The sequence below is a fragment of the Aotus nancymaae genome, unplaced genomic scaffold (assembly GCF_030222135.1).
Source record: "Aotus nancymaae isolate 86718 unplaced genomic scaffold, 86718_ANA_hifiasm-v0.15.2.pri h1tg000062l, whole genome shotgun sequence".
Classification (NCBI taxonomy): domain Eukaryota; kingdom Metazoa; phylum Chordata; class Mammalia; order Primates; family Aotidae; genus Aotus; species Aotus nancymaae.
The window spans coordinates 826,529-843,287 of record NW_026988476.1 but is presented as its reverse complement, the minus strand read 5'-3'; the positions used below and the strand labels follow the sequence as shown (position 1 = coordinate 843,287).

General features: G+C 48.8%; 1 protein-coding gene across 2 annotated transcripts in view; it reads left to right on the top strand.

Moving 5' to 3' along the window:
- PDIA5 (protein disulfide isomerase family A member 5) overlaps window positions 1-16,759 on the top strand; it is a 91,531-nt gene that overhangs the window by 36,076 nt on the left and 38,696 nt on the right. For both annotated transcript variants that reach the window (XM_012476196.2, XM_012476195.2), the window contains exons 6-8: window positions 3,262-3,354; window positions 7,107-7,167; window positions 12,491-12,558. In XM_012476196.2, the coding sequence (XP_012331619.1) occupies window positions 3,262-3,354; window positions 7,107-7,167; window positions 12,491-12,558 (222 nt within the window). The remainder of the gene's footprint in view (window positions 1-3,261; window positions 3,355-7,106; window positions 7,168-12,490; window positions 12,559-16,759) is intronic.

The following is a 16,759-nucleotide window of genomic DNA, read 5'->3' as shown; positions in this document are numbered from 1 at the left end:
CCTTATATAGGGACTCAGCCTGATTACTCATCATCTTAACACCTACTTAGACACTTAGAAAGTTCTTCCAACTAGAATTGCTCAGCCCTTCTTATTCCGTGTTAAGACGTCAACCGAAGTTGTTGGAGAGAACACGTGTTCCCCAGGAACGAGGTTTAGTTGGGTGGGGTTGGGGAAGTGCTTATGCAGTGATGGAAAGAGTGCTGGGGTTTTGTTTTGTGGTTGGAGTTTGTGTATATTTTATGTTTAACCAGGACCTCTGAGGAATCTATCTTGGGCTTATGGAGCAGGGAGTTCTCAGTGGCTATTCAGAACTGGAGTAGCGGAGAAGGAGAAAGGAGCCCAGGTGGCCCCAGCATGCCACTGAGTGTCTGGGTGGGAGAGGCAGAATCCTGGCCTCGTCCCACTTCTTACAAAGACCAGGCGTGCGAGGTTGGCATTCTCTTGACCTTCCCGTGATTTCTGCATCAACAAGCTGAAGAAGTGGTTGAGCATCACACAGGCCCAGAGTCTTCAGTTTCAGATGGAGAGAGGGCAGTCTTAGTCCCAGCATCCCCAGGCGGGACTGGGGCAGTGTCCCGGGAGTTCTCCAGGGCAGAGGGAAGGTGACAGGATGGTTCCCTGACTGCCAATGGCTTTGGCCTTTTCAGCTTGACTGACTAACTTTCCATTCAGGGTTTCTCCTGGGACCCTGACTCCAGAGAAATGGAGGAGCCCTCGACAGGAGGGGCCCATGGCCTGCAGGCCCATGTTCTGGCTGTGGTTTTTGTCAACCCACACAGTTGGGCAGGAGCCTAGTCACAGTTGCTGTGCCATGGCACCTAGAGAGGTCACAGGCCACATAAGTGAGGACTTAAATTACTTCACCCCATTAGCAAAGAATAGGAAACTCAAAGTGGGGAACGTCCTGTAAGCTGCCCTTTCCTTGTTAGCACATACTCCCCGAATCCTTACTATAGAAGTGGTGAGAGCCAGAGGTGCCACCTGGCAGTCTGGATTTCAATGACGCACTGATGATCTCAGGGCCTGGTAGCTGTGAGCCAGGATCACAGCCGTGAAGGTGTCCTAAAGGCCAGATGTGGTGTCAGACAGTGCCTGGGACTCAGAGCACCCCGAATAGGACAACTGAGGGTGGACTTGCAGGTGCTGCTCCCCGCAGACGCCCCCCCTCCCGAGGTCTTGTCCAGTTAGATCAACTCAGAGAGAACGTTAGAGGTGGGATTATTCAGTTAAACGAGAATAATCCTCACCTGAAAAACAACGTTGTGTGTATGAACATGTCAGTTGTTACATTAAAAGGCCATTTCTTTCCTTTTCCATCCACTGCTTTTTTTTTTTCTTGATGCCAAGGTGGAGATGGGGGAGGGGGCTAGGCATGGGGCCAGGAGCCCCCAGAGCAGCAGTGCCTAACTTGTTCTGGGGTCCTGCTCCCACTGAGCATCTGCTGAACACAGACCTTCTCCCTGAAAAAGTGTGTGTGCATGCAGTCAAAGTCAATGTTTTCACTTGAGTGTGGGGTTTCACCAACTCCTGAAGTTTCTTGTGCACCCTAAGTTGAGGGCACCTGCACCGGGTATTTCTGGAACCCCAGGCAAGGGGGGGGGGCTACCAGCATCTTTCTCACATGGCTTGGTGGACAGGTGCCTCTGCAGCTGTGGGTGAGAGTGGGTGTCGGAAAGACCCTGATGTTTCCATACTTATGTTGTTGTGGCGAAGCCTTGACAAGGGACTGAGAAAGGGTGGATCCGCCTTTTGCTGTGGCAGAAATGGCTGTTCTCTTGCCAGGAGGCGTTTCCCAGCTCCACTTGGACAGGCAGGAAGCACTACCTGAGTGAAATTCTATGAAGTCTTGGCTATCTCCCATTCTCCCATAGTGGTTCTTTCCAATTAGAGTTTCCAGAAATAATAAGCCTTACTAAGGTCCTCTCTGTATGTGACCAGTGGATGGGCTGAATGCACACGCTTACTATTATAGAAGAGTACTTCCTTTTCTCACCTCAGGCCTCCCCATCTCCCAACACACACACACACTCACACACTCACACACACACAGAGACACACAGACACACACACAGACACACTCACATACTCAGGCCTCCCCATCTTCCAAAACACACACACACACTCAGGCCTCCCCATATCCCAACACACACACACACACACACACTCACACTCTCTCTCTCTCTGTCTCAGGCTTCCCCATCTCTCAACACACACTCTCTCTCTCTCTCTCTCTGTCTCAGGTCTCCCAACACACACACACACACACACTCACACACTCAGTTCAGCATCTGCTCACTGGAGCATGGTCAAAGTGGACAGAAGTAACAGTCTGGCTGGGATCTGGTGCCTGTTCCTGGCTCTGAGACTTTGAGCACCGTCTCTCAGAGTGACTGAGGGGAAAGGGAAAGGGAGTGCTGTTCTGCCCTGGACCAGTGAGAGTGGCAGGGAGTACGGACGAGGGTGGACGGACAGTGCCTTTCTTCCCTGCCCCTGTGCGTCTTCCCCAAAGCGAGTGGAGTTTGAGTCATTGTACACATAACAAAGGCCAGCAAAGCCCTTTATCTGTAAGGACTTTCTCAGATCTTCAATCCAGGCAGTCCAGAAGAGAGGCCCTCAGGAAGAGAAGTACAGCAACAAGCGTGAGGCCACATTGGTGACCACCTGCCCTGGGGGCTTCCCAGCCTGGACCCCGCTCGTTCATATACAGCGGAGGATAATCAGGATTTAATCCACTGAAAACCACTTTAGATCATGAGATACCAAGCAGGTTGTAAGTAGGTGCGATTATCTGCTTATGAGATGACAGTTTTAGTGGCTGCAGGTGTGGGGAAATGTCTCCTTTTGACAAGACTGAGACCATTATTCCATTAGTCAGAAGGACATCTTGGAGGAGATGAGGTTTAGTAGAAGCATCCGTGTGTCTCTGGTTTGAATAAGCCAACTCATTGTCTCAAATTTTCTCTTTTCTGTCCATGAAGATGCATAGTAGGTATGGACCGCCTGACTGGAGTGAGCAAGGTGTCTTGTGATTGGAAAAGCCTGGCGGGAGTGGTGGAGGTGCATTTTTGGGGCACTTAGCCGTGATGTCAGTGGACAGTGGAAATAGCACATTCTCCAAGCTTATGCTACATGCAGTCCTGAGCCCAGCACCTGGTGTGCCCAGGTCACCAGGCAGGGAAGCAGGACAGATTCCTGATTCCCCCACCTCCCTCTTTTCAGGGCTAAAATGCATTTTCTCTTTTCTCTTTTTTTCGTCAGTCCATAGTGGCCTTTTTGAAGGATCCCAAAGGGCCTCCACTGTGGGAGGAAGATCCTGGAGCCAAAGATGTTGTCCACATTGACAGTGAAAAGGTAATGTATTCCCCATCAGTTCTGATGGATGCTGGAAGCTTTCCTGGTACCAGGGCCTCCCAAGGAGAGGAGCCCAACCAGCTCAGAAATGGGAATAGTCCAGGATCACTTGGACTTTCCTCCAGGGAAGCTAGGCCAGGACCCTAATATTTGATTCCCCTTCCCAGCTCCATGTTGTAACCAGTAGAGATCACAAGTTGCCTGAGAATTTTCTCCGTTCTTCACCTTCCTTATTTAATGCACTTGAACATGTTTAGATTTTCCATATGTGCATATAGATTTAAATGTTCTTTCTCTATTATGTAATCCAGATGTTGCTAGGATTGGCTTTACATCTTGTTTTTTTTTTTGAAGAATAATCTTAGAGATTTGGGTTAGATTTCCAGAGACTTGAGGCAGATCTCTACAATTCTGGATCATTCTATAGCTTTGAACCAATTATTTACCCTCTTATGCTTTGAGTTCCAAATTTGACCAGTGATGGAGGTAGGTGATAGTCTTAATTAGTTCTTGGGTATTTAACAAAAGTTATGACAGACTGGTTGCTGTGGGTGGCACGTGCCTGTGGTCCTAGCTACTTGGAGCTGAGGCGGGAGGATTGCTTGAGGCCAGGAGTTCAAGGGTGTGGCCTGGTCAACATAGCAAGACCCCATCTCTAAAATAATAAAGAGTGCAAAAGCTGTGACACACATTGCCCCTCCGTCCACAGCCTGCCCACCTGACCTGAATGTGCGTCTTTAGCCATGTGCGTCCATGTTTGTATGATGCCTTCACTTAGGTGGGCAAGAACTTCTCTGTAATAGTTCAGATGGTCTGTGAGGCAAGCAGTGCTTTTTGTAGATGGAGGGAGAAGGTTCATTCTTATCTCGATAAAATAAAACATAGGTTTTGTCTTTCTCTTCCTTCTCTCCCTTTTCCTTTAAAATTGTTGACTCTTTTTTTGTTTTTAGAGTCAGGGTCTCACGGTCACCCAGGCTGGAAGAGTATAGTGGTGTGATCATAGCTCACTGTAACCTTGAATTCCTGGGCTCAAGCAATCCTCCTGCTTCAGCCTCTTGAGTAAGTGAGACTACAGGTGCATGCCACCATGACTGGCTAGTTTTTAAATTTTTTGTAGTGATGGGCTGTCACTATGTTGCCCAAGCTGGTCTTGAACTCCTGGCCTCAAGCAATCCTCCTGCCTCAGCCTCCCAAAGTGCCAAGATTACGGGCATGAGCCTCTGTAACTGGCCTATTGACTGTACTCTTAATGCTTGTTAGCCCAAAAGAAAGTGATGGCTTTTTTTTAACCTTCTGGAGGAAGGTAAAATGTGTAACCATTGCGGGCCAACCAAGTGGATCAGGGGTGATTCAAATTAAGGGCTGGGCACAACATTCTCTAGGATAGAAAGAGCCAGTATTGTCATCTTGAAGATGTCTTTTTTTTTTATTTTGGAGACAGAGTCTCACTCTGTCGCTCAGGCTGGAGTGCAGTAGCACAGTCTTGGCTCACTGCAGCCTTCGCCTCTGGAGTTCAAGTGATTCTCTTACCGTGGCCTTCCAAGTAGCTGGGATCGCAGGTGTGCACCACCATGCCCAGTTAATTTTTGTAATTTAGTAGAGATGAGGTTTCACCATGTTGGCCAGGCTGGTCTGGAACTCCTGACTTCAAGGGATCCACCTGCCTCCGCCTCCCAAAATATTGGGATTACAGGTGTAAGCCACTGCATCCAGACTCAAGGAAGTCTTTTAAAAAAGCATGTGGGGGCAGGGAAAGAGGGGCAAGTACCAGGAGAGAGTCGCACATGTACCAAGAGCCATGGAAATACAAACAGCCTAAACAGAGTGCTGCTCCTGTGATAATGAATGTTGACAGCTTCTCTGGAAAGTGATTGCCTGGCGCCTTCCTCCCCAAATACCATGTCCTGAACTTCCTAAGGTTGTTCTTCTGTAACTGCAGGAATATTAAGCAGGAATAGTTCTTTCACACCTGTAGGGAATCCTCTCATTCTGATTTGTGCTCTTTTCTCTCCTATGGAAGTAAGAGGTATAGCTGCTTTTCTGCTAATAGAATGTCCACATAAATAATGAAAAGTTCCAAATTCAAGTTCGAATTGCTGATTCAGTTTGTAGGCTTGGAATTTCATACTTTATGAAGGTAATTAAGCATCTTTGAATGTAATATCTGTTACTACTCAAGATATGAAACCAAATTGCTGTAGGCTCAATAAAATCTTCTCTTCTCAGATATTTTACTAGCTTTTACTAGCATTTATCTCGAGAAATCTCAAAAGATAATTTTAGAACTGTTTGCATCCTATACCCCTATTTGGGTCAAATATCTTGTTTACTAATTTTGTTTGAAAATTAGTAGCCTTAACCCTCTAGTTATGTAAACAAGGGTAAACTTTTCCAGAATTTATTCTAAAATGTTTTGGATATCCACAAAAATTTAATCTTTTTTATCTAACTGAAAAATTTTAAGTTAATGCACATTCATTGTTGAAAATTTAGAAAATACATCTTTAGCATAAAGGAAAAAACCAAATCACCCCACAGCTTTTCGTTGAGAGAGATGCCTGCTGATATTTTTGTAATCTTCCAGGCTTTCGAGGTAATATGTACATTATGTTTTCACTCACAAAGATGTCATTATATTTTATATGCTGTTTTGTAACTTGCTTCCCACCCCCACAGTGCACTGTGCACATCTGATTGTGACATTAAACACCTTCTTCTTCAGTTTTAATGATGCAGTGGTATCCCATTGTGCAGGATGTGCTATCATTTATGTACCTAATGCCTTCTTGCTGCCAGAAAGCTGCATTTTGAAATTTTCTTATTTTCCTTATTATTCAAAAGAGAAAAGGCTCTCATTTTCTTCTGTGAAAAGTGGTTGAGCAACTTCATCAAAATATGCTCTATCATCGTGCTTCACTGCAGTCCTTGATAGAGTTGCTTTTTCCCATCCATCATTGGCTCTCGTTGGAAGAAAAGTCTCTCCACCCTGCTCACACACTGAAGTCTACATGAGCACTGTGTGGCCATTTGTCTTTTTGCCTTTATTGTGTGCAGCTAACAAATCATTATGTACTGCTTAATAACATGCCTGGCAATGTTCTAAGGGTTTTACAAATCCATTTTGCCTGTAACCTCCTGGAGGGTGGAGCAGGCCCCCTCCTCTGCCCTGTGTGCTCCATGGACTCCTGGGGGCCAGGACGGTGGTGGCAGGGCTGGAGCCTGGGAAGAGATTAGCAAGAGATTAGCCGGTATGGGTTAACCCCTCTTCCCACAATGAGCAGATCCCCATCTGGCCAAGCCGGGCACACATGAAAACAGCCACCCGCCCCACAACAAAACCGCTGTGTAAGTCACAGGAAGGGGCAGCCTATTCGACAGCGTCATGGAACAAAAACCGCTCTTTGCCGTCTTTGAACTGTTCAGGTGGAGCTGAAAGGAAAGCCAGCAGCCTGGTCCTCACGACTCCCTCTCACCAGGTGGCCAAAGCCATTTGTTAGCTTGGGGCCTCGGTGATCCCATCTGTAATAGGCAAGGGTGGTCTCGAATACGTTATCTCTGAGGTTCCTTCAGCTCCTGACCTGCCTCGGCTCTGCCCCCACCCGCAAGTCAGCCGCCAGCCTGTGCTTTCTGAAGTGCCCACTCCCGCTCCTCTCCCCATCCCCACCCTTCTGGATGCAGGAGGGGCAGGGAAGGGGTCTCATCCTGTTGTTGTGCTGTGTGTGAGCTGCTGGTATTCTCTTTTTGTGCCTCAGGACTTCAGACGGCTCCTGAAGAAGGAAGAGAAGCCGCTCCTGGTCATGTTTTATGCCCCCTGTGAGTGAACTTTCTCTCTTTGGCCAGAGCTGGTTTTTTAGTCTCTTTGTGGGCGGGAGGTGGGTAGGGGTTGTGGGCGGGGGAGGCGGGGCGTTGTGGGGGACTGGCCCAGGTCCCTCGCTTAGAACATTGACTCTCATCTCTCCATCTGCACCTCTTTTCCTTCGTCTTTGCCTTTTCATCTGGCTCCTCCCCTCCTGCTGTCTGCCCTGCACTCTGTCTCCACTAGAATGTGTGTCTTTCAGCCCTCTTTATCCGGAGCTCCATCCAGTCTGATTGGAGCTCCACCTTCCCCAGCCATGTCCCGTTTCCTGCTGGTGGTGCCATGCCTCGGTGCAGGTCACCCTGTGGCTGTTCTGCCACCCCTCAGGCATGGTATGGTGGTGCAGAGCCCGGCCCACCTCTAGGGGCAGCAGCTCATCCAGCTCTAGCTCCTGCATCCTCTGCTGGTACCACCTGGGAGGAGCAGGGGACCAGGAGCAGAGAGAAATGGGTTCCAGGATTTGGGCTTAGTCCCTGTATGAGGCAGGGGGATGTGGGAGATAGCAGGAGGATCTTTGAGATGACAGCCCGAACACATGGGTTCGAATCCCAGCTGTGCCACCAGCAAGCCGGGAGAGCTTGGCCAAGTCCTTCACCTCGCTAGGCTGCAGTTTCTCCATCTGTAAGAGAAGGGACTGGATCACAGCAGTGGCTTTCAAACTTTTTGATGGAATTTCACAAAATTAAAATGTTTTATACTGCAACCCTGTACTAGAAGTATATATAAATTATATGCAAGTAAGCTGAAAGAAAAGTTTCACAGAACACAGTTGCCCTTACTATTGCCATCTGTTGTTTACCAGATGTAATGCCCACTATTTTCTGTTCTGTTTTATTTTTAAATTATCGGTTATTTCTACTGCTTCATAACCCTCTGACAAAGGGTCAGCAAATTATGGCCCACAGGCCAGCTGCCTCGTTTTGTAAAGGTTTATTGGGACCCAGCCATGGCTCTACATTGGCTAGCAACAGTTCAGTACTTGTGACAGAGACAGTGTGGCCTGCAAAGCCTCAAATACTCACTGTCTGGGCACCTCCACAGTCGAATGGGTCCCAACCCGCAAATTGAAAATAACCCTGGATTTGAGCCTGGCAAGGCCCTTTGTGCTGCGCCTCTGGGAACTGCATCTGTCCTTCATGAAGCAGCCATGTCAGTGTCTCCCTGAAGGCTGGAGCCACAGAGGGGCTGTACATGATGGAAGCAGGTGTGCCCAGGTTTGTGTGGCTCAGGAGGGTGTCAGAGGCTCTGGTTTGTCACAGCAAACCAGAGTTCTGTTTGCTCATGAAAGCCCATCTTGAATCCCACTTCCTGAGAAGTTCTTTAGGCAAAGGCTGGTCCTGTCTGCACCCTGGGGATGATGCTCCCACCCCCTCAGCCGGATGCCCGTCTGTGGTGCTGTGGTGGTTGGTTCTGCCTGACTTGAGCCAGTAGCTTATTTGCCATGACAGCAGCCTTTCCCCAGCCCTGGTTTTTTTTTTTTTTTTTTTTTCTGACAGTCTTGCTTTGCCACCCAGGCTGGAGTGCAGTGGTGCCATCTCAGCATACTGCAACCTCTGCACCCCAGGTTCAAACAGTTCTCCTGCATCAGCCTCCTGTGCAGCAGGGACTAAAGGTGCCCAGCTAATTTTTGTATTTTTAGTAGAGATGGGGTTTCACCATGTTGGCGAGGCTGGTTTAAAACTTCTGATATCGGGTGATCTACCCCCCACCCAGCCTCCAGAAGTGCTGGGATTACAGGCGTGAGCCACTACATCCGGCCCCCACTCCTGTTTTGATTGCTGGGAGTTCTCCAGCCCCAGCCTCCTCCCCAGGCCTCCTCGCTGCTCCCAGGGCTGTGCTCGCCTTTGGGAGGAGGTCCTCGTGTCTCACTTGCTGTGGATCCAGCTCTGACCTGAATGGTAGCTACTTTAACCCTCACTCCTCTTCTTTATTAATGTTCATTAGTTGGTTTCACCCCTTTTCATTTCTTCTTGGAGGAATATTATTAAGTACCCAGCTGTGAATTGCTTTAGGAATTATCCTGCCCACATTGCCCCTAGAGAATGGGCCTTCTTTGGTGTATCTCAAAGCCCTTCAGTACTCAACACATTGTTTAAATGAAGCTATAAAACTGAGTGCCACAAGACAGGATCCGGGTGTAACCGGGCAGGTCTCTAGTTATTTAGAAGCAGTGCGCTGGATGTTTGCACCTGCGTTCTGTGCCCTCTCCCCGCCATGCATCGAGGCTGTGTGGCAGTGTGCTCATCCCACTCTTCACAACAGAGATGTGAGCACAGTTATCCTTATAGAAGAGAAAGATGGGACAGGGAAGTTAGTACCTCAGAGTCACAAAGCTTATTGGTGGTAGGGGAGGGAGGAGAAAACTCGGAGGTTAAGTTAAGCTTTTGGTGGAGGGTCAGATCAGTTGGACTCCTAGGTCCCAAGGAACTCAGGACTCTTTTTTTGATTATGTACGTGTGTATGGTTTTTTAAAACATGAAACAAACTTGTGCTTTTGGCACTCCAGTCTAATCAAGCCTTCATGGCATCTTAATTCAGCTGATTCTTGGGATACCCAGCAGTTCCCTAACTGGGACGTCTGTTAGGACTCTGTGACCCTTTGGTCACCTGTGGGGTGAATGGTCCCAAAGGCAGTGGAAACCTTTGGCGGTGACAGGGAACCTGGCTCCCCAGGATCTACCGCTTTATTCAGGAGATGTTTGCTCACTGAATTAATGAGAAAATAAAAAGGCTGACTACTCTGACTTTTGGGGTTTGAGAGTGATAATTAGTCTTACCTCTCCCCCTGCCTCCCAGTGGAATCAGCTGGAAGATTAACTCAGAAATCACAGGGCCAGCTCTATTTTTGGTAAAGTTAAATTGGAAACTGGCTTGGCCTGTGGTTTCCTACTCCTCCTCCATCACTTCTCCCCCCACCCAATAACTTCTCCGCCCAGTGCTGGTGGCCCTGCCCTCAGGGACAGCTGGCCAACCCATACCCTGTTTCGGTGTATTGTTGCTGCAGGCTGCAAACAGGCAGAACAGGAAGAGAGAGGCCACACCTGAGGATTCTTGGTAGATGAATGTGGCCCAGCAGGTGTCAGACTCAAGTCACTGAGTGAAGAATGAGTGACAGGCTGCAAGTGTCCCCCCTTATTTTCCCTCCTGGGGATGGAGTGACATCCTCTTCCCTCTGTGGAAGTGTTTCCCCCACCATGGACCGGGAAGCATGCTCTCAGGCCTGGCGTTGAACTAAGATGTTTCTGCAGGCACTGAACGTTCCCCGGCTCTGTCCCACACCTGCGGAGTACCTATTTCCACTGCGCAGATAGGGAAGCCGAGGCCTGGAGAGCCCAGGGCACTTGCCCAGGATCACCCAGCCAACGGGGATCATGGGGAGACGCAGACCTTGGTCTCGGTCTTGTTCTTCCCAGAGCTGAGCTCCTTCTGCGCCACCTGCAGCCTCCTATTTTCTACCCAGTGACTTCCCCCTGGAGTGTTGTTCCTGCTTCTACTCTCCTCTCTCTGAATCCCCACAGTGAGGACAATGCCCCTGACAAGTGTCATATTCCTTTCTTTATGCCCCTGGTGGTGTTCGCATTTTGGTGGCAGGTCCCAAGGAGAGGCACTTCTTATCTTCTGAGGGCAGACGCGGCGGGCTCACACTGCAGGCTGGCCTCAAAACAGCCCCTTCTCTCCTGCCAGGACCGATGGCAGAACTTAAGCCCAGGGATCACATACTGGGGTGTGTGTGAGTCCATCTGTTAGACAGGAATGTCAGGAGGGGGCCGCTGGGCACTTTGGGAAACTTATGGCCAAAAAGGCCTGGTGCTGGGGAGGTTCTGGTGGCCCAGCAGGAATGTTGGCCTTCTGGCTTCATGTCCTGCCTAGGCGTCAGCTAAGCATGGATTGGAGCTGGATTGCCTGTCGCCACGTGGCCCCTGTGCCCGCTGTGCCAAGCTGAGATGAGAACCAGCCTGACACATGGTTCCAGGCAGCTTTGATTCCTGTGGTCTTCAGATGCATCTTAAACTCTGTTTTTTTGTTTTTTGTTTTTTGTTTTTGTTTTTTTTTTGAGACGGAGTTTCACTCTTGTTACCCAGGCTGGAGTGCAATGGCGCGATCTCGGCTCACCGCAACCTCCGCCTCCTGGGTTCTGGCAATTCTCCTGCCTCAGCCTCCTGAGTAGCTGGGATTACAGGCACGCACCACCATGCCCAGCTAATTTTTTGTATTTTTAGTAGAGACGGGGTTTCACCATGTTGACCGGGATGGTCTCAATCTCTTGACCTCATGATCCACCCGCCTCGGCCTCCCAATTAAACTCTGTTTTGTAGCAGAGGAAACTGCTCCTGGCCTGTGAGATCAGTACTGAAACGTAGTCTGCTCTGGTTTAAGGGAAGGAGTTTAAGGTCACTCTGTGGAGTCCCTGACTAGGAAGGCCGGGTCCCAAACATCCACTATGACTTCACAGTGAACCCAGTAGTTCAAGACCCCCAACTAAGGCTGGGGGTCTTCACCACCAGGAGAGGGGTGTGACCATGGTGTGCCACAGAGCCCCGGAGGGCTGATCCAAGGCCATCGCAGACAGAATCCTCTGCTGTCAGAGCTGGAAGGGGCCTGAGGTTGTGTGGTTCAGCCTCCCTCATCTGCCAGAAGAAACAGCCCAGGGAGAGGACGTGACTTCTCAAGGCCTTCAGCAAGTTGCATGAAGTATGTGGCATCTAGAGTCCTGGTCTGTTGCTCATCCCACGGGCCAGAGCCAGCGCTGTTCACGCTCAGCCTGCCTCCGGTCATTGCTTAATTATCCTTGTTAATGAAAGGGAAAGGAGGCCTGGAAATACCGAAAGTGATTGTATTCATGGTCACACATTTTTCTTCATGATGGCATTTGACTCTGGCTCATTTGCAGGCCTTTCCTGGGCAGTGAGGGGTGCTTTTCACTGTGCGGGTAGCAGTTGCTCTCTTGACACCTGTACTGGTTTTCTGAATTTCTGTTGAGCTCATTATCAGTACTCTGGACTCTGCTCTCCTCCCTTGGTGTCATGCTTGTTTCTTCGGTCCATCCTTTATGAGTGGCTGCTGGGCAGTGCCTTGTTTTGCGCCACTGAGACTGTAAAGTGGGGGCTGGGACTCCCACCTCCTGTTCCTTTTGTGTACCCAGAATCTAGAATGGTCCTGAGCTTCTCAAGGCTGGATAAGTGCTTGTTGGATAGAGGATGGCCATGGGGAGGCAGGAAAGGGTGCGAGGGCCCAGCCATCCCTGTAACTAGATGTGGTCTCTCTCCTACCTGTGACCAGGGTGCAGCATGTGCAAGAGGATGATGCCACATTTCCAGAAGGCTGCGACTCAGCTGCGAGGCCATGCTGTAAGTGAGGCGCCATTGTCCATCAGGGCTGGGCCGGTATTGGACTTGGCAGGGGAAGGGGGTAGGGGGCAGGTTTTGAGATGGTGAGGATGATTGACCCTGCTGTCTGAGCCGTTGCTGAATCGAAGCCTTGCATGAAGCTCAGAGACCTGTTCTCTGTGAAGGTTGAGAACTCTACCAAGTTGCTGGGACCAGGAGAGTTTGACACCTGCCAAAGACCAGTGATGAAATAGGACACCAGCAAGATACACATGTGGCATTGTCAGGGAGCCAGGGACTGAAGTCAGAACATCGTGGGTCCAGAATTTTGAGACCTGGGTTCTAAGTGAGCTGAGGCAGCTGCTGTGGAGCCCAGTGGCAAAGAAGAGGGTGCGATGACTTTAGGGGTGGACCAGAAGCATAAAGCGGGCTCACACAGGCAGCGCCTTATCCAGGCTTCCCAGGCTCTGTGGTTCCTGTAGGGTGGGAAGAACGGTGGAAACCAGAGTTGGAGGAGGTAGATCTGGATGGGAGTCGGAGACCTGGGAATTCAGGCATTCTTCCAGGAGGGAGTATAGGGAAGAATAGGCAGAGTGAAGACACGTGTGTCCTAGGGATGCCTCCCTCTAGGGAACAGGAGGAGTAAGAGAAGCTACTAAGGAAGCGGGCCTTCAGAGAAGTAGGAGCAGCTGGGATGGGGCGGAGAGGTAGGAGGGGAGCCTGGCGTGTTCAGGGGGAGGAGAGAGCTGGGAGGGGGACAGACTTCACCCAGAAGGGCCAAAAGTCAGTCACCAAATGCTCCCTGCTACCCCTCAGTGTTCCTCCACCCTGCCAGGCTTTTTGGTTCTCTGCCATGTGTCTATTATTTTTTCATTGTGGTAAAAAACATGTAACATTACACGTACCATCTTAGCCATTTCTAAATGTACAGTTCCATGGCATTAAGTATATTTACATTGTTGTGCAACCTTTCTCAAACAGAAATGCTGTATCCACTAAATACGAACTCTGCCTTCCCACCTCACCCCTGCCCTTGGTAAACTGCCTTTCAACTTTCTGTTTCTATGTGTGTGTCTATGTTTATATATGTAGTTTGTCTGTTTTAGAGACAGGGTCTCACTGTGTTGCCCAGGTTGGATATGAACTCCTGGCTTAAGCGATCCTCCTGTCTTAGCCTCCTGAGTGGCTGGGACTTCAGGTGTGTACTATCTGGCCAGGCCTATTTCTATGATTTTGACTATTTTAAGTACTCATATGAGTGGGTCTATAGTATTTGTCTTTCTGTGACTGGCTTATTTTGCTTAGCATTATATTCTCAAGGTTCATCCATGTAGCATGTCATAGGATTTCCTTCTTTTTTTAGGACTGAATTATATTCCATTGTATGTACCTACCATCCCATTTTCTTTATACACTCATCTGTTGATGAGTTGCTTCCAGCTTTCTTGGCTGTTGTGAATAATGCTGCAATGAACATGGGTGTACAAATACCTCTTGGGATCCTGCTTCTAATTCTTTCGGATATCTGTTTGTCCATTTTTGCACTTACCTTGAGTAGCAGAAGTGTCTTATTTTGATGGCAACATGAAAACAGCTGCCGGCTCCTCTAGGGAGTGTGGAAAAATCCATACGTCTTTCATGATAGGTTATCGAGAGGAGCCATCTCGGTGGTGTGGCCAAAGCCCCATTAGGGGAGATCTGAGGTCCTGAAACTGCATCATGATCTTTGTGGATCAAATTAAGTGGTGATTAGCTCAAAGTCAACTTAAAAAGTTGAAGTGGCAGCACCTGGCATGGAGATGGCCCCGCTCGCCAGCTGCAAGATGGGGCTGCAGAGAACCAGTGCTTTCTCTTCTGACCTCATTCTGGGGTAACACTGAGGTACTTGCTTCTCACCAATGAATTTTTAGCAACTTGCCCGGAGACGTTTGGCCTTGGGGCACACGTACATCATTCCAGGGAAGTTTCACTTCAAATTATTGGGACCTCATTAGATACCATATTTTAAGATTATTTAGCCTGGAGAAAAGACTTAATTACCCACAGTGTTCTCTCTGCCTGCACCTGCATATACTTGGAAAGCTGCTTAGCTCAACTTCCCGAATTCTTTGCTGTGGAAGGTAAACAGCTTAGTCCCAAATCAGATCACATGTTATCCCGGCCAAAGCCACTGAAGCAGAAGAGGACTTGATGCCGATCTCAAAAGGGCTTGATGCTGGTCTCATACATCTTGTGAGCCATTCTCAGCCAACGACGTATCCACTGCCAAACTCAGTATCCTTCCAGGCCCCCTCCCACGCTGCCACAGAGCTTGTCCCTGCCACGCACAGCCAGATATGTTCATCTTTGCTTTTGTTCCAGATCACTTTATTCACCACTTGGTACTAATTATGATATGTGAGTTTCTTGGGTACAGGAGCTGTGTTCATGTCTGTTTCTTTAGCACATACCACAGGGCCAAGCTCACTGTAGATACCCGGTATATACCAATGAATGAATAGGCTTGTGGCTCATCACTCCTGGGTATGTTTTATTTTAAGCTCTATATTAAGAGTAATGTTCCTTTCTTTTAAAGGAATTCTGAGCATTTGTTATTAAGGACAGAAGCATAGTGGGAAGGACATTTGTAGGACAGGTTATAAGGTTAACCCCAAAGACCACTCGTGTTAAGAATACTAGTTTCTGGCAGGGCATGGTAGCTCACACCTGTATTCCCAGTGCTTTGGGAGGTCAAGGCGGGAGGATCACTTGAGGCCAGGAGCTAGAGACCAGCCTGGGCAACATAGTAAGACCCTGTGTCTACAAAAAAATTTAAAAATTAGCTGGGGGCTATGGCATATGCCTGTAGTTAGTCCTAGCTACTTGGGAGGCTGAGGTGGGAGGATCACTTGAGCCCAGGAGTTCAAGGCTGCAGTAAGCTATGATTGCACCACGTTCTGGGCAACAAAGCAAGATCCTGTCTCTAAAAAAAAGAAAAAATGAGTTCCAGCTTCTGCCTGGGCCCAGGTCTAAAAATATAAAAGTTACCTCTTCCCGTTACCTCAACATTACAGAAAAGTCAGGGCTGTTGTCTATGAAGCTGGGCAAGTCAAACTGTGATCAGGCGTTGGCTGCCTTGGCCTAAGGCATCTGAGTTGTGTAAACTCATTTCTTTGTTTGTGTATTGCTTGGGGTTTGTTTTATTCAATTTTCCCCTTCATTTCCTAGGAAAGCATCTTCTGGAAAGTTCTATCTTTTTCCCAGCTACATAAAGGGGAAGGGCCCTGGCCACTGCAGGTATCACCCACACAGGAGGCCCCTAGAGGCTAGGGCTTACTCTGCAGGGGCAGCTCCCCAGAAACTGGGGACTGGGCTGGAGGGGTTGAATGACCACAAATGTCAATTGCTTTTTGTTTTCACACACACAGAAGAGGTAGGACTAAGAAATGGGCCACTATTCCCCAGAAATCAAAGCTCACCCCCTCCCCACTGCTGAAACACAGCGGGATTAGGGCTTTCTATCTCCTCTTCATCTCTGTCATCCTTGAGCCTTTTTGGCTGGCTCTGTCTCTGGCAAGGGTCAAAAATCTTCCTCCTCTACAGAATTCTTGGGAGGTATTCAACCTGATGATATCATTAGGAAAGAAGGCATGCCAGGTCAGGGATGCACAGCCTTTGCCATTTCCAAAGTTAGGGCTGCCTCTTTTTTGCTGTCATTGACATCTGGTGACTCATTATGTCTGTTCCATCTACTGCTAGTTGACAACATTCTCATTAGCAACCATGCCGCCCCCTGTCTCAGAGCAGCGGTCAGAACAAGCCCTGTCTCCATCTGCCTCCTCTTCCCAGCCTTGCCAGTTATTGACATCTGACTCCCCATGAGGTCATGCTCGTTCAAGGAAATGCATGACCTCTTGGAGAGTTGGGACTCAAACCCAGGTGTCCAGAGCCCATGCTTCCAGCCACTGCGCCATGTTGCTGCTGCACTCGGCAAGATGTCTGAGAAGGCAGACGGTCCAACTTCCTGTGCAGAAATCTCAGACTGTCTCTTTCCTGGGAAAATAAAAAATATAGACCCTAGCAGGTGTACAATGAAGAGTTTTGCACGAAAGAAAGATTCAAAAATGAAATAGGGACCATATGGGCATTGAATATGGAGCTGGATTTTAGCCTATATTCAATGGAATTGGAAGGTTTTGTGCAGGGAAGTGATGTAACGAGCGGGTAGGACGTGTAAGATTAA